A 17614-nucleotide genomic window follows, 5' to 3' on the forward strand; every position below is an offset into this window, starting at 1 on the left:
GAAGTTCAGTGTTAAACAATGTAAATTTTATGGAAATTGGTTCACCAAATGGATCAAATGGATTAACTCTTCTAATACTGAAATACAACACTTGAATCAGCTTCAACTACTCAAACTGCTTCGAAGCTAAAACTGAAATATTTGGACAGTGGGCTTGACAGTATTAATGATGATAATACAGAGACACCAACTATTGATTCAGGTTGTGTTATTGTTGACCTCTCTGTTCAGTCTGAACTAATAAATAAAGCTTTTCAGTGTAAGGAATGTAGCAACAGAGGTGCAAAGGTAGTTGAACAGATATGTGCTAGAAGAGGTTGTGCATCAAAATTAAGCATTGTAATTTTTATGATTTAAGCAAATGAGGTTATACTTGTGGCATAAGTAAACAGATAACACAAATATTAAACTTGCTTATGCTATGAGGTGTATAGGCAAAGGGTACAGAAGTGCACAAATTTTCTGTGCTCTTATGGACTTACCTCCCCCAACAAGGTTTGACAGGTACAATAAAATTATTCTACAGACTTTAGAAGAAGTAGCAAAGGATAGTATGAAAAATGCTGTTCAGGAAAGTGTAGGCACGAATGACAACAATACATGTGTGTCTGCACCCTGGATGCATCCTGGCAACAAAGAGGCCATAGTTCCCTAAATGGTGTAGTGACAGCTACCTCATTGGACAATGGTAAAGTCATTTATGTGGAATGTATTACCAAATACTGTCATGACTGTACTAATTGAACTGAAAATCTTAAATGTTTGATTAATTTTAGTGGTTATAGTGGAGGGATGGAATCTCAAGGTGTTGTGAAGATATTTCACAGGTCAGTGGAGAAATATGGTGTGATGTATAAGTCTTACCTAGGAGATGGAGACTCAAAAGGGTACCAAAAAGTTTGTGAATCCAAACCTTATGCTAACACAAAAATTGAAAAAAATGGAATGTATTGGACTGCGTCCAGAAAAGGTAGGGTACAAGATTGAGGAACTTGAAGAGTAATTTGAAGGGAAAGAAATTAGCTCATGGTAAGTTCACTAGTGGACGTGGTCGGCTTACAGATGAAGAAATGGACAGGTTGAAGTATTATTATGGACAAGCCATAAGACAAAATAAACATGACCTTGAGGGAACAAAAAAGACAGCATGGGCTACCTTCTTTCATAAATCCTCCACAGATGACAACCCATGCCATGCACTCTGCCCACATGGGAGTGATTCATGGTGTGTCCACCAGAGGGCTGTTACCCAAGGTGAGACCAAAGTGACAAGATTATTAGAGAAATATTTACATGGTAGGACTCAAAATCCAAATGGAAGTTTCAACAATTGTATTGGGAGCAGAAACCAAAAACTGTTCTAGTAGGACTAAATACTTCAAAAATAGGTGTGCTAGATGCTGTTCTATGTTTCAATGACAGTGCAGTGTCAAGGCTTAATGTTATGGAACTGATGGGAGTGCCTGGTGGACAAAATATGCATAGAGCTCTAATACCCACTGACCGAAGGAGACTCTTCAAAACCGAAAAATCAGTGTTGGAAGCCACCATAGAAGCAAGAATAAGAAGAAGACGTGTGAAAAAGAGAAGGGAGAAGAACAACACAGGAAACAAGATGAATATGGACATGAGATGTATTAGTGTCATTCAATTTTAATAGAAAATGCAAGTTTTAAATATAACTTGAATTTCCCAAAAGTTAAATTATTTCATGTTCTGGTATACTTTGGGCTAAAAACTATTAAAGGTAGAGAGCTGAAATTTTGTGTACTGTCTTAAAACAAGCTCTACTAAAAAGTAGACTACTCCTGTGACTTAACTTTGAAAATAAAACGCTGTTTTGAAGAAAAACTCTGAATTCATTTCCAAAATTTTTGATAATCATACTTAAAATTTTTTTGTACTCAAATTTATGACAGCACTATCTTTTCAAGAGTATTCTTTAAAGATAATACTTTAAGGAACTTACTAGAAAAAAGGTAAACCTTCTACTTTGTTTGTATTCTGAGTAATGTATAGTACCTATGATGTACATGAATAATCAGCATGGTTTATTTCACTTGCAACAAAAAAATACATTTAAAAAAGTGTGAGAGTAAAGCTGCAGTTCATACATAAAAATGTTCCCACAAGATGTCTTTAAAGATGGTAAGCATTATATGGGCTTACAAATCTTATTCTTTGAGTTACACTGTTTAGAAAACTGACAATTTTTTCACTGTTTCCCTGGTATTCACAGACCAGTCCCTCTAGGGTGAGGGAGATCCACAGTACTCCATTTGCCACTCTGAAACTGGATCAAATATTTGAATACAGTGCTATGTCCAGAGCATGTTTCATAATACATGGTATCTGTTGGATAATAAATTCCATTTGCTGTCACACTTTCTTTGTGTGAAAATTTAATAACTACATGTTGTACTTACTTGAAAGTATCCACTACACACCTCTGCTATGACAAATAATCATAGCACAGTGAGCTATTGTGTATGAAAGTGCACAAGTTCTGAACAATTGTGACATGACTAGTTTAGCTATATTGCCAGCTCATGGCTGAATGACAAGTATTCTCATTGTTGAGGACTTTCTCTATGTTTCACTTAAATGACCTTATATAAGGCTCAAGTGTTTTCACTCAGCCCTACTTTGACCACTCTATCACTATCAAAGTAAAGTCCTGAAAGGCATTCTTTAAGTTTTGGAAACAGATGAAAAGCAGAATGGGGCCAAATTGGGACTGCATGGAGGATGATCAATGACAGTGAACCCAAGGTGTCGAACTGTTGAAGATGTTGCAGTGCTTCAGTGTGGTCTGGCTCTATCATGCTGAAGGAGAGGGTGGTCCATGTGTGGAGAAACTCTCCTAATATGAAATTTGATTACAGAATGCTTTTTCTCACACTCTGACATAGTTACATTACCCACCACACTACCATTCAGATCCCTCTAGTGGCAGAGGGATGCAAATCTGCAGACATGAAGACTAAAGATGTAGAATATTACTAACATCTTGTTTTATTGAAATACCTTTAAGAGCCTTCACATAAAAAAATTCAGAGGCATTACTTTTCAGCATGCCCATGTACATTTCATTCCTTCACACACACACACACACACACACACACACACACACACACACACACACACACAGTTACTATTGTGATAAATTATTAAATTTTGTTATCATTTGTACAAATATTTACCATTACATTGCAATCTGTCTGCTTTAATTCATGAGAGGTATAACAGTATTCCACAAATATAGTTGATAGTACTATTATTTTGTTCATATCCAATGAGTAACACTCTTCTAACTGAAAATTATTTGAATATAACTCACCTACTCTCAGCACCCGTCACAGTTGTGTATGGAGTTACACTTGGGCTTACGAGAGGGCTGAAGCTTCTTAGTGTAAATGAGTTTGTCTTCTTCAATATAGATTTCTTTGGCTGACTCCCAGAAACCGGAGAAAAATGGTTCTATAACATAATTATAAGCTTTTAAAAATCAGAAGTGAAGATTCACAGAAGAATTACATGCTTTCTGTGCACAATTTGTTCTATTAGGAAATCGCTTAAAATTTCAAGAGTATTTTATATTAAAAAAGGGAAGTAACCCATTTTTCTTATTCTATAAATTACATACAGACACAACGTTGTAATATGTCTATCATAATGAAAAACATGTACAAGATTAACAAAATACTTGTCAATTATTTTATGGAAATGACAAATAGCCTCTTAGTATGATATGTAGTTGTAAACTTTACAACAAACAAAAAAAGCAAGTTAGTATTTTTAAGTGCAATTATATTATGGGGAATCTTGAAAATATGCACAGGAACTAGCTATATTTTATCACTGCTGGTAATGATATATGCTGATGAGCCAAAACATTATGACCACCTGCTTAATAGCTTGTTCATCCACCTTTGGAATGAAATACATCACTGACTCTGTGTATCAGGGATCTGCCAGTTTGTTGGTGGTATATGGCATTAGGAAGTGCTTTGGAATGGCTGTATAGCGTGTACTGATAAATGTGTGAACAAAATAAGTTACTTTGATCGTTTAACGAGCTTAAGTTAAACATTTTATGGTGTGTATATGTGGATTAGTAATTGTTCTCAGTGAGTAACTAAAAATACGGCGATCTGTTGAAAGAACAGGGACATATTGTGCTTTGAAACTAGCTAGTCCACAATGGCCGTGACCAGTTCAGAAAATTTGAATTCTATTTACGAAATAAGTGAGGAAGCGTGGAATAAACCGTGTTCCTGTAACAAAACAGCAATAAAAGGCGTGTGTTGTGTAAAGTGTAACAGGAAATTCCATTACTCATGTGTAAATTCAACGAATAGAGTGAAAAGCTGGAAATGCAGTGATTGTTTTCGTACTGACGGTGACGATATGGACGAAATCAAAACAGACCTGTTAAAAACGTGTGTGTGCGAAAAGTTACAGAATAAACTCAGAATAGTAAGAAAGGAACTTAAGTATTCGAAAACAATTATATGTTTGCTAACAAACGAACTACAGAAGCGAGAATCAGCCAAGATAGAAATGTGCAACAACTACAGATTTGATGCACCCAACATAAATCACGATTCACAACACAGTGTGCATACCACAACACAGAACGCAGTTCAAAAAGGAAATCAATCTATGGGTGCAGCAATGAAAATGCAAACCTTTGCTCCTGAGAGTCAGTCAGTGAATAGGAGACCCAAAATATTCGTTGCCTCAGATAGCCATGGCAGAGACTGTGCAAGAAACATTTTAAACTTAGCTTCAAATAAATATGATGTTGAAGGGAAGGTGATACCAGGTGCCCCCACTAGTGTAATACTAAAAAAATGCAATGACCTCCATAAGTTGACAAGTGAAGATTTTGCAGTTATCTGGGCAGGGGCTAACGATGTGGCAAAGAATGAAACCAAGTTGGCAATTCGTTCACTACATAAAGCCTTGTCAGCATTACAAAATACAAATACAAAAGTGATTGTAGTTGGTGTACCACATAGACATGACCTGCCTGAATGGTCTTGTGTAAACCAAGAAATTCAATCTACAAACAGAAAACTAAAAAAAAAAACAGTGAAAGGCTTCCATAACACTTGTTTTATTGATACTCCTAGTAACAAGGAGCTTTATACAGCACATGGACAACACCTTAATGCAACTGGTAAAGAACTAATTGCCACAAGGATTTATGAATCAGTGGAAACAAACAGGAAAGTGTACAAAACAGCAATGGAACTTAAATGGAAGGATACTGAAGTCTCAGATAAAGAATCAGTGAGAACTGTTATTGACACAACTCCAGCACAAATAACAACAGAATCCTTAAAAGTGAACTCTGTTTGTGGGGAGAGGACAATTACTCAAGCAATAAACTTACCCAAGAGGACAGTGCAAACGTTTGAAGAAGCAGCAAATAAGGTGGCAGGAAAGAAGGCACCATATAAGAAGAGAGACCTACTTGCAAAAAGAAGAACAGCAAATCAAGCTCAAGGGATGAGAATACCAACACGTGGAGTACAGCAGTCAACCCAAAAAAAGAAACCACAACCGAGGGACCAGGATTTTTGGTGGGATCAGCAGTGGTTTCACAGACGAAAGCAGTTAACAAAGTGAGTCATCAAGTGGATGAACAGGTATGTGACTATCATAACACACATGATCACAGTGCATCAAGATTAAAGACATTAACGGAACCTACAACTTCAAATATAAAGTCAAATTGCTCTCAGAGGAATACAGACAGAGACAAACTACTTACTTTTCTACAAGTTAACATACGTTGTATTAGAAATAAAATTTTAGAATTAGAACATTTATGTAACACTGAGCATGTAGATGTTATATGTGTATCTGAGCACTGGTTAACACAAGAACAAGTAAATATGTTCATTCCCCAAGGGTATGTTGTGGGAGACATGATATGTAGAAAACAGAGAAAGAATGGTGGGGCGGGAATTTTTGTCAAAGAAGGAATAATGTTTTCCAGAATTGACGTATCTACATACTCCTCAGAGATAGATGGGGAGTTTAGTTGTGTAAAACTAATGAATGAAAATATAGTGGTAGTTAGTCTATATAGGTCGCCAGATGGTGATGTAAATTTGTTTATTGAAAAATGTGAATTAATAATTAAAAAAATATTGAAGAGTAAAACGAGAATTGCTATATGTGGTGATTTCAACATAGAAATGGTAAACACACAGAGACCAGTTGCTAGGACATTTTTGAATATGCTAAGATCATTAGACCTCTATTGTACAAATAACTGTGCCACACGTAAGAATGCCTGTATAGACAATATTATTGTGAATTTCCATAGGGAGGATTTTACAGTTAGACTTGCAGGAAGTGGACTTGCAGATCATGAGCCACTACTCCTTACCCTCTGTAAGAGGCAGCCAGTTAAAACTGAAGAATCTAAAGTAGTAGTGGTACGAAGACAGAAGGAAGAGTACATAAATATGTTTGTTGATAGATTAGGAAGTGCAGATTGGGACTTTATATATAATTGTCAATCTGGAAAAAGGGAAGCTGAAATTAGCTTTGGTAACTTCTTTAAAAAGTACACAAATTTATGGTATTCTTGCTCACCAGTAAAAAAAATTAGATATCCAAATGAAATGAAAAACAAAAGTCTGAACTGGTTCACACAAGAGCTAGTAGAAATTAGAGGAAACTTGCATATGCTGTACCAGATGCATAAACAAGCCTCTGACCAAGGGGCAGAACAGAGTGTGAACATTCATAGGTCATATCTGAAATGCAAAAAATACTATAAAGCTAAACTACTTCTGGAAAAAAAGCAAGCAGTGGAGAACTATATAGAAAGAGCTCCCAATAAATGCAAGGCAGCCTGGCAAATAATAAAACGAGAGAATACACCAAAACGCACAGAAACAGCTCTGCTTGATCCTGAAGAATTAAACGAGTACTTTTTAAACTCAGTTAAAGAAATAAGTAACAGTATCAAAGCAACAAATTCATCTGCAATGAACCTTGTTGGAACACCACTGCCTGTTAACCTGGCATTTCAATGGAGGGCTGTCACACCTGCTGATGTTATAAAAGCTGTATCCAAATTTTCAGGTTCTAAAAGTATGGACTGTTATTGGTTATCAAATAACATAATTAAAAAGACAATACACTCAATCGCCAAACCATTAGCTTATATTTTTAATAAATGTGTAGAATTTGGAGTTTTACCGGATGCACTCAAGGTATCAAAAGTTGTCCCAGTTTTTAAAAAAGGAGACAAACATCTCCCCCAAAGCTACAGACCAGTGTCCATTGTTCCAATATTCTCAAAGGTATTTGAGGCACTGATACACACACAAATAAGCAACTTCTTTGAAAAACACAATATCCTATGTAACAATCAGTTTGGCTTTCGAAAGGGGAAGAACACAACAGGGGCCATCTTGGAAATCATTGACCAAACCTTAACAGCTTTTGAAAATAATAACATGGTATCACTGGTATTATGTGACCTAAGCAAAGCTTTCGATTGCATTCCTGTTGACATACTACTGGGGAAACTAGAGTTTTATGGGGTGAGAGGGAGCACTTTATCTGTGATAAATTCTTATTTAAGTAACCGAAAACAATTCGTTTCAGTCAGAAATTTAAATTCTTCCATCATGGAAATCAGCACAGGTGTACCACAAGGGTCTATCCTTGGATCCTTTTTCTTCATTGTCGCTATTAATGATTTACCTAAAAATATAGTTCACCCTGTTGTGTGTTATGCTGACAATACAACACTACTTACCACACATCAGAACATTTCAGATCTGAATAACCTAACAAAAGAAACACTAGATAAGGCCCTGGACTGGTTTGCAGCCAATAAGCTCCTATGCAACCCTGACAAAACACAACAACTTTTAATGAGAACATCAAATGAAGTACGCAATAAGTCAGTAAAACTCTTAGGTATTCACATTGACTCAAAACTATATTGGGAGGAACATGTCAATCATGTATGTGAAAAAATATCTCGGGTGGCATATCTTCTCTTGAAACTAAGGGAGGTAGTGAGCTTGGAGTACCTCAGGGTGACATACTTTGGGCTATTCCAGTCACATATTTCATATGGTCTTATTATATGGGGGCACTCCCCTCACATCAAAAACGTATTGAAATTACAAAAAAAAGTCATACGTATAATATGTAAAAGAGGTCATAGGGAGCACTGTCGTCCTCTTTTCTCCAGACTCAGAATACTTACAATTATAAATTTATACATCTATGTGTCTGTACTCTATATTAAAAATAATATTTCAGAATTTATTGCCAGAAAGGAAATACACAAACACAACACCAGGGCGAACAGTAATTTAGACATACCGTGCCACAGATTAGCGAGAACAGGAAATTCCCACAAAGTTAACCCACTCAAAATGTTCAATAAACTGCCAATTCATGTTCAGTCTATGGATATAAATTCTTTTAAAATTAAGTGGTACAGCTGGCTGTCAGATCATCCATTCTATGACATTAAAGAATTCTTTGAGATGCCTGAGGAGAATGTAAGCATGTAAAAGTTGTCTGTAGTTAAACATATTATTTTGTGCTGTGGTTAATCGTGTGTAATTACAAAGTTTATACTATAAACAATAAAATACCTTATTATATTAGATTATAAGATAGCTTGTTGCGTTAGCTTTTAAAAGCTATCCTTTGTAATTTGGTACACTGCCATGCTTCAAATGTATTTATAATGTATTGACAGAAGTTTATTTTGTTATTCTGTATGTACTAGTACATCTTGTATGACGAAGCCAATATCATTGTAAAATGATCTATGATGAATAAAATTCTTGAAATTCTTGAAAAATTAGATGTCTATGCACAGGTCAAGTAATTCACATAAATTATGGGCTGCTGATCTACATACTCAATGATGGCACCCGACAGCGACCCAGATCGGTTCCATAGGACTTACATCAGGCAAATTCGGTCACTGAGACATCAACCTCAGTTCACTATAATGCTCCTCAAACCACTGTAGCACAGTTGTGGCTCTGAGACACAGACAATTATACTGCTGAAACATGACATCACGACTGGGGAAGACATCAAGCATGAATGGATGCAAGAGGTTTGCAACTATTAGCATATCTTTGATTACCACCACAGGTCTATGCAAGTGCAGGAAAATGTCTTCCATAGAATAAAACTGCTCCCACCAGCCTGTGTCCATGGTGCACTGCACATTTCAAGCTGCTGTTCACCTCAATGATGGACTTTGTGGAGATGACCATCGACCTCACGTTTTGTGAAGAGTCGTGAACATCCAAACATTTAGCACCTAGTGGTAGTTCCTCTGTCCTTCTACCTCTTTCCATAAATGCTTATGACAGCAGCATGTGATTATTCATCCAGCTTCACCATTTTCAAGGTAATCATTCATAGGCATTATGTAACAATAATCTGCCCTCTGCCAGAGTCGCTTATCTCAATGTATTTCCCCATTTGCAGCCCATATCTCCACTAGGGTGATCCCCAATCCATGCCTGCTCCCCTTACATACTTTTCTTACTGCATCACATGCCTGAAACGTCACTAGGCAGCATCCAGCGTCACAGTGGGCAGTGGTACTAATGTTTTGGCTGATCAGTGTATGTGAATACACACTAAATAACTTGCTGCTAAAATTGTTGAATCGCTACATACTTTAACCAGTTCCCAGTTTAGCTGTTTTCTCTGTGTGATTTAAAATATCAGTACAGTACTGAAGAGATGAAATATGATATTTTAACAACTGTCAGCACCTGTCAACCATTTGCATATCAGACAATTACCTTTCAGTTTCCTCTAAGCCTGCTAATACCCTCACTTACGTCTGTGGAAGCTGTTCATTTCTCTGTCTTCCAGTCTAAATTACCTCATTTTCCTTCCAATCTATTTCCCTTCCCACTACTGTCTTTTTCCAACCTACCGCATCTGAGACAACATGCTCTAATTTGATAGATGATCAATAATAATCTATAACATTTTATGTGTCTGCAAGCTGGTTGGTGTATTGTGAGTTGTTACCTGTCCTCACACTTATTTCTATTGACACCTGTAGCCTGCAAATTACTGTAAGATGGATGGCAGAAGTTGTTCTTTTATGTGATTTACTTATAGCTCTTCTAATTCTGTTCACAGGACACACGCAGTCTTATTGCATTCTAGCCTCTGTACCAACTATTTCCTTAACATACATGCGACTTTCCCCCATAAGTTCAACTAGTTTGTGATTGAAACTTCTTGGCAGATTAAAACTGTGTGTCAAACCAAGACTCGAACTTGGGACCTTTGCCTTTCATGGGCAAGTGCTCTAATATCTGAGCTGCCCAAGCATAACTCACACCACGTCCTCACGGCTTTATTTCCACCAGTACCTCATCTCCTACCTTCCAAACTTCACAGAAGCTCTCCTGCAAAACTTGCAGAACTAGCATTCCCGGAAGAAAGGACATTACGGAGACATGGCTTTGCCACAGCCTGGAGAATGTTTCCAGAATGAATTGTTCATTCTACAGTGGAGTGTCCACTGATATGAAACTCTGCTGTAGAGGGAAAAATTCATTCTGAAAACACTCCCCAGGCTGTGGCAAAGCCATGTCTCCACAATATCCTTTCTTCCAGGAGTGCTAGTTCTGACAGCTTTGCAGGAGAACTTCTGTGAAGTTTGGAAAGTAGGAGGCAAGGTACTGGCGGAAGTAAAGCTGTGAGGATGGGATGTGAGTCATGCTTAGGTAGCTCAGATGGTAGGGCACTTGCCTGCGAAAGGCAAAGATCCCGAACTCGAGTCTCAGTCCCGCACACAGTTTTAATCTGCCAGGAAGTTTCATATCAGCGCACACTCCGCTGCAGAGTGAAAAATCCATTCTATCTTGTGATTGTTTCTTGTATACATCACACAATAATTTTATAAGCAATCTCATTCATAGATAAATTGCAATGTAATACTGTTGTATCAAAACCTAACACCTGAAATCCACAAATGATTGTACGTGGTCCAGCCACTTTAATTCAACCACTGCTTATGTTCGACATCAGCATGTAATAACAATGCACAGATGCCAGGTGGCAGCACTATCAGTGGGGGGGGGGGGGGGGGGGGGGTGCATTAAGTGTGTCAGGGATACAGGAAACAGTGCAGTCATTGTCACAATGCAGAAATAGAGCTATTTATCTGCTGTCCAAAAGAGTATCATCATTGGCTTTTGAGCTAAGGGTGGAGGCATTTCCAAAATGGCTGAATCTGTTAACTGCTCACGTCCCAGCCACTATGGTTAAAGTATATCATGCATGGCAAAATGAAACTATCAAAACCCTGCACCAGGGGAACTGTGGTGCACCATGGGCCACAGATGGCAAAGGTGTACAACAGCAGCAGAGATGTATACAGGTGAATAGATGTGCAACTGTTGAGCAACTGACCACCCAGATGATCCAAGAGGCTACCAACAGTGTCTCCTCAATGATTCTTCAGCAAATGTTAATGCATATGGGGGTCTCCACAGAAGGTGCCTTATTCAGGCACCCATGCTGAATGCTGTTCATTTGTCATAAAAGCTGGTATCTTTTGAGATGAATCACATTTCATACTCCATCGGACAGATGGGCACTGATATGTACAGCAGGAAATGTCTGAAAGCAAATACCCTGTAACAATCATGGAAAGAGCCAGGCCAAAGGAGGAAGCGTTATGGCCTGGGAATGTTTGCATGTCTAATCATTCTGGAAGGCACAGTGGATCAACACAAGTTTACATCTATCTCTGGGCTTCATATTTTTTCTCAGCATGATGGCATCTACCAGCAGGCTAATGCAATGTGTCACACAGCCCACAATGTACTTGTGCAGTACAAAGACTCCCTGGATTTGAATCCAGTCAAGAACCTGTGGGACAACCTCGGTTGGGCTGTTCACACCATTGATCCTCAGCTAGGAAACCTAGTGCAGTTGGCTATGGCACTGGAGTCGGCATGGCTCCACATCCCTGTCAGTACCTTCTAGACCCTCAGTGACTGTCTTAGTGTGCCTCTTGCAGTGGTTCACACTGCAAAAGGCAGTTATTCAGGCTTCTGACAGGTGGTCACATTAATGTGACTGAACAGTGTATGTGATGACTACAATTCACACTTCTGTTCACAGTTATCAACGTGAACTAACATGATTTCACAGTTTTTATTAAAAGTCATTAAACATGTTGTAAAATGATACTACAGCTTTACATTTTACGAGGTATGTAATTTCACATTTGTCTAGATATGGGATTGTTGCAATCTTTGTACCAGTCTGATATTTTCTTGATATCTATCTCAATATTTGTGCTTTTTTGTGAGGGGGAGGGTTTTGTTTGTGTACAACACTTCTTCACTCACACATAACTTTATAATATATGTATGTTTATTTATATTTCTTTCAGTGGAATTATCTCACTGGTAGTTTTTCCAATCTCAAACAGCGCACAGGAAAAGTGTACAATTAAATTGTTCTGTAGGTGCTATAATTTCTCTTATTTTATTACAATGATGATTTCTCCCTATGGAGTAAAGTGTCAACAATATATTTTTGCATTTATAAAAGAATGTTGGTGACTGAAGTTTTGAGAAAGATTTCGCAGCACTGAAAAACACCTTTGTTTTAATGATTGCCACCCCAACTCACATACACTATGTGATCAAAAGTATCCAGACACCTGGCTGAAAATGACTTACAAGTTTGTGGCACCCTCCATCAATAGCCTTGATGACAGCTTACGCTCTCACAGACCTATGTTCAGTCATGTGCTGGAAAGTTTCTTGGGGAACAGCAGCCCATTCTTCATGGAGTGCAGTACTGAGGAGGGGTATCGATGACAGTCAGTGAGACTTGACATGAAGTCGGCGTTCCAAAACATCCCAAAGGTGTTCTATATGATTCAGGTCAGGACTCTGTGCAGGCCCGTTCATTACTGTGATGTTATTGTCATGTAGCCACAGGCCGTGCATTACGAACAAGTGCTTGATCGTGTTGAAAGATGCAATCACCATCCCTGAATTGCTCTTCAACAGTGGGAAGCAAGAAGGTGCCTAAATCAGCCACCTCCATGAAAAATACAACACCATAACACCACCGCCTCCAAATTTCACTGTTGGTGCTACACATGCTGGCAGATGACATTCTCTGGGCATTCACCACACCCATACCCTGCCATTGGATTGCCACATTGTGTACTGTGATTCGTCACTCCACACAACAGTTTTCCACTGTTCAATCATTCAATGTTTATGCTCCTTACACCAAGCGATGCATCTTTTGGCATTTACTGGCATGATGTGTGGCTTAGGAGCACCTGCTCAACATGAAATCCAAGTTTTCTCACCTCCCCCCTAACTGTCACAGTGCTTGCACTTGATCCTGATGCAGTTTGGAATTCCTGTGTGATGGTCTGGATACATGTCTGCCCATTACGCATTATGACCCTCTTCAACTGTTGGTGGTCTCTGTCAGTCAATAGATGGGTTTGGCCTGTTTGCTTTTGTGCTGTACATGTCCCTTCACATTTCTACTTCACTATCACATTAGAAACAGTGGACCTAGAAATGTTTAGGAGTGTGGAAATCTCGGGCACAGATGTATGACACAAGTGACCCCCAATCACCTGGCCACATTCGAAGTCCGTGAGTTCCGCAGAGCACCCCATTATACTCTCTCATTGTGCGTAATGGCTACTGAGGTTGCTGATATGGAGTACCTGGCAGTAGGTGGCAGCACAATGCACCTAATGATAAAAACATGTTTTTGGGGCTGTCTGGATACTTTTGATCACATAGTGTATCATATCTATGACATTCTCTCCCCTATTCTGTGATAATATGAGGGCTATCCACAAAGTACATTACGTTTTGGAATTAAAAATAAATAAAGTATTGGAATTTTTTTAAATTATATACAGATGAAAGCCACACTTAAATACTACTTTTCTACATAGTTGCCATTTAAATTAAGGCACTTATCGTAGCGATGGACGAGCTTGGAAATTCCTTCATCATAAAATTCAGCTGCCTGCGCTTTCAACCACGTGGTTAATCAGTAACCCGGTAGGAATACGATTTTTGTGGATTTCCTGGAAAGAGACACTACAATAAACTCTCAAAGGTATTGCCAAACTCTGCACAACCTCAGAAGAGCAATAAAAAACAAGCGCAGGGGAAGTTGGGCTCAAAGATCTTGCTGATTCACGACAACGCCCGGGCCCACAAGGCAAATGCCACTCGTGAAGTTCTCGAATCTTTTAAGTGGGAGTTGTTTCCTCATCCGCCGTACAGTCCCGACCTGGCACCGAGCAACTTTCACTTATTCCCAGCAATGAAGAAGTGGTTGGCTATGCAGCGTTTTGATGACGATGCACAGCTTCAAGAAGAGGTAACCACGTGGTTGAAGGCGCAGGCGGCCGAATTTTACGACGAAGGAATTTCCAAGCTCGTCCATCGCTATGATAAGTACCTTAATTTAAATGGCAACTATGTAGAAAAGTAGTATTGAAGTGTGGCTTTCATCTGTATATAATAAAAAAGATTTCCAATACTTTATTTATTTTTAATTCCAAAACGTAATGTACTTTGTGGATAGCCCTCGTACAAAATGAGTTGCCATTCTTTGAAGTTTTTCAGTATCCTTTGTCAATCTTATCTGGTACAGATTCCATAGCGCAAAGAAATACTCCAGGACAGAATGGACAAGTAGGCAGTCTACATCTACGTTAACATCTACATTTACATGCTCCACATGCCACTACATGGTGTGTGGCAGAAGGTACACTGTACCACTACTGGTTGTTTCCTTTCCTGTTCCACTTGCAGATAGAGCAAGGGAAAAACAACTGTCTGTATGCCTGCATATGAGCCCTAATTTCTCATATCTAATCTTTGTGGTCACTACATGAAATGTATATTGGCAGCAATAGGATTGTTCTACAGTCAGCATCAAATGCCAATCCTCAAAACTTTCTCAGTAGTGTTCTTTGAAATGAATGTCTTCTTCCCTCCAGGGATTCCAATTTGAGTTACTGAAGCACATCTGTAACACTTGTATGCTGATTGAACCTATCAGAAACAAATTTAGCAGCTCTCCTCTGAACTGCTTCGATGACTTCTTTTAACTGGACCTGGTATGGATCCCATTCACTCAAGTAGTACTTAAGAACAGGTCGCACTAGTGTCTTGCATGGGGTCTGCTTTACAGATAAACCACACTTTCCCAAAATTCTCCCAATAAACTGAGGTTGACAATTCACCTCCCCTACCACAATCCCCATATGCTCATTCGGTTTCATATTGCTTAGTCTCTTTAGCAGACCTGTTGCATCTTCTAAGTGTCCTATCAACAAAACACACTCTTTCATTCCTGCTCCACAACATTATCTCTGTGATCATTCCCATTTAGGTTGCTTGTAATAGTAATCCCTAGGTATTTAGTTGAATTGATAGCCTTCAGATTTATGTGATTTGTCATGTAACCAAAATCTAACAGATTCCTTAGTATTCATGTGGATGACCTCACACTTTTTGTTAATCAGAGTTAATTACCACGTTTTGCACCATACAGATCTCTTGTATAAGTTATTTTAGAATTGGTTTGATCTACTTATGACTTTGTCTATGGCAAATGACAACATCATTTGCAAAAAATCCAATCTCATAACTGAGATGATACCCCATATGCACACAGTTTGATTAGAAGTAGCTTGTGAGAAATGGTGTCAAAAGCCTTTAGGAAATCTAAAAATATGGAATCAATTTCAGATCCCCTGTCGATAGTCATTATTACTTTGCATGAATAAAGAGCTAGTTGTGCTTCATAAGAACAATATTTTCTCAATCCGAGCTATGTCTTAGTAGATTGTTTTGTTTGAGGTAATTCATAATGTTTGAATGTAGTACATGCTCCAAAATCCTACTGCAAATTGGTGTCCATGATTTCTTAAATATTGGTGTGGCCTGTGCAACTTTCCAGTTCTTAGGTATGGATCTTTCATCAAGTGAGTGGTTATATATGATAGCTATGTATGGAGCTATTATATCAACATACTTTGAAAGGAACATAATTGGTATGTAATCTGGACTGGTAGACTTGGTTTTATTAAGTGATTTATGTCACTTCGGAATGCTGAGGATATCTACTTCTAAGTTACTCATATTGGTAGCTGTTCTTGATTTGAATTCTGAAATGTTCACTGTGTCTTCTTTGAGGATGGTATTTCAGAAAACTGTGTTTAGTAACTCAGCATTAGTGATGCAATCATTGGTAACATTATCATTGCTGTTGCACAGTGAATGTACTGATAAGGCACTGATAGTGTCTTGCCGCTGGTGTGTTTTATATACAACCAGAGTCTCTTTTAGTTTCTACCTGATTTTGAGACAATGTATTCATTGTGAGAACTGTTAAAACATCTCACACTGAAGTCCACACTAAGTTTTGAGACCGAGTGAAACATCACCAATCTTTGAGATTTTGCATTTTTTTAAATTTGGCACGCTGTTTTTGTTGCTACTACAACAATGTTCTGGCCTGTTTTGAGTACCTTGGGGGATTAGTTTCATCTTTTATTAATTTATTTGGTATAAATGCCTCAATTGTCACTGATATTATTTCTTGAATCCAAGCTAAATAGTTAGAGTGTAAGGAATGCAGGCTGTCTCGTAGGTAAGCATCAAGTGAATTTTTACCCACTCTTTGAAATCAGATATATTTTGGATTTCTTTTCAGTGGACTTGGGTGTCACAGTATTCAGTCTCGCTACGATGACCTTGTGTTCACTAACACCATATCTATTATGATGCTCCCTATTCGCTAAGAATTATTTGTTAGTAAGATGTCAAGTATGTTTTCATAGCCATATACACGTAAGGTGGGCTCCTGAACTAACTGCTCAAAATAATTTTCAGAGAAAGCATTTAGTATGACTTTGGATGGTTTTATGCTGGGCACTGACTTTATAGACATATTTTTGTAATGAATCAAGGATATGTTGTAATCACCACCAACTATAACTGCATGAGTGGTGTATCTGAAATAAGACTCGTGTTTTCTTTGGACCATTCAACAACTGTATCACCTAAGTCAGGGGTCTACAAAAGGAACCCATTATTAATTTAGTCCAGTTGCCAATTATAACCTCTATCCCTACTATAATACCAGAACTTTCTACTTGAATTTCCCTACAAGTTAAGCTACTTCTAACGGCAACAAGCACACCTCACCACCAAGTGTATTTAATTTATCCTTTCTGAACATCATTATGTCCATTGTAAAAATTTTATGTGAATTTATCTCCAATTTCAGCCAGCTTTCAGTACCCATACTTATTTGAGCTTCAGTCCTTTCTTTTAATGCTTGGAGTTCTGATTCTTTCCCAACACAGCTATGACAAATTACAATTACAACAACAACAGTTGTTTTAGGAGTAAAGGAGACCACTCACTGAACCAAAACTTTGCTAGCTTTTGGAAGAAATTCTTGAACGAGCTAGAGTTTAAAAACAAAATCTACATCTTCTTACAAAATGGCTGCAACTGTACAGTGCTTTCAGTAAGATATATAATAA

The 17614-nt window shown here is 38.1% G+C and overlaps 1 protein-coding gene across 2 annotated transcripts in view; it reads right to left on the reverse strand.

The window, feature by feature from the left end:
* The window catches only part of LOC124722886 (chloride channel protein 2), a 533838-nt gene that overhangs the window by 16792 nt on the left and 499432 nt on the right, over nucleotides 1-17614 (reverse strand). For both annotated transcript variants that reach the window (XM_047248023.1, XM_047248022.1), the window contains exon 17: nucleotides 3341-3480. In XM_047248023.1, coding sequence (XP_047103979.1) covers nucleotides 3341-3480 — 140 coding nt within the window. The remainder of the gene's footprint in view (nucleotides 1-3340; nucleotides 3481-17614) is intronic.

The sequence above is a fragment of the Schistocerca piceifrons genome, chromosome X (assembly GCF_021461385.2).
Source record: "Schistocerca piceifrons isolate TAMUIC-IGC-003096 chromosome X, iqSchPice1.1, whole genome shotgun sequence".
NCBI classification, from domain to species: domain Eukaryota; kingdom Metazoa; phylum Arthropoda; class Insecta; order Orthoptera; family Acrididae; genus Schistocerca; species Schistocerca piceifrons.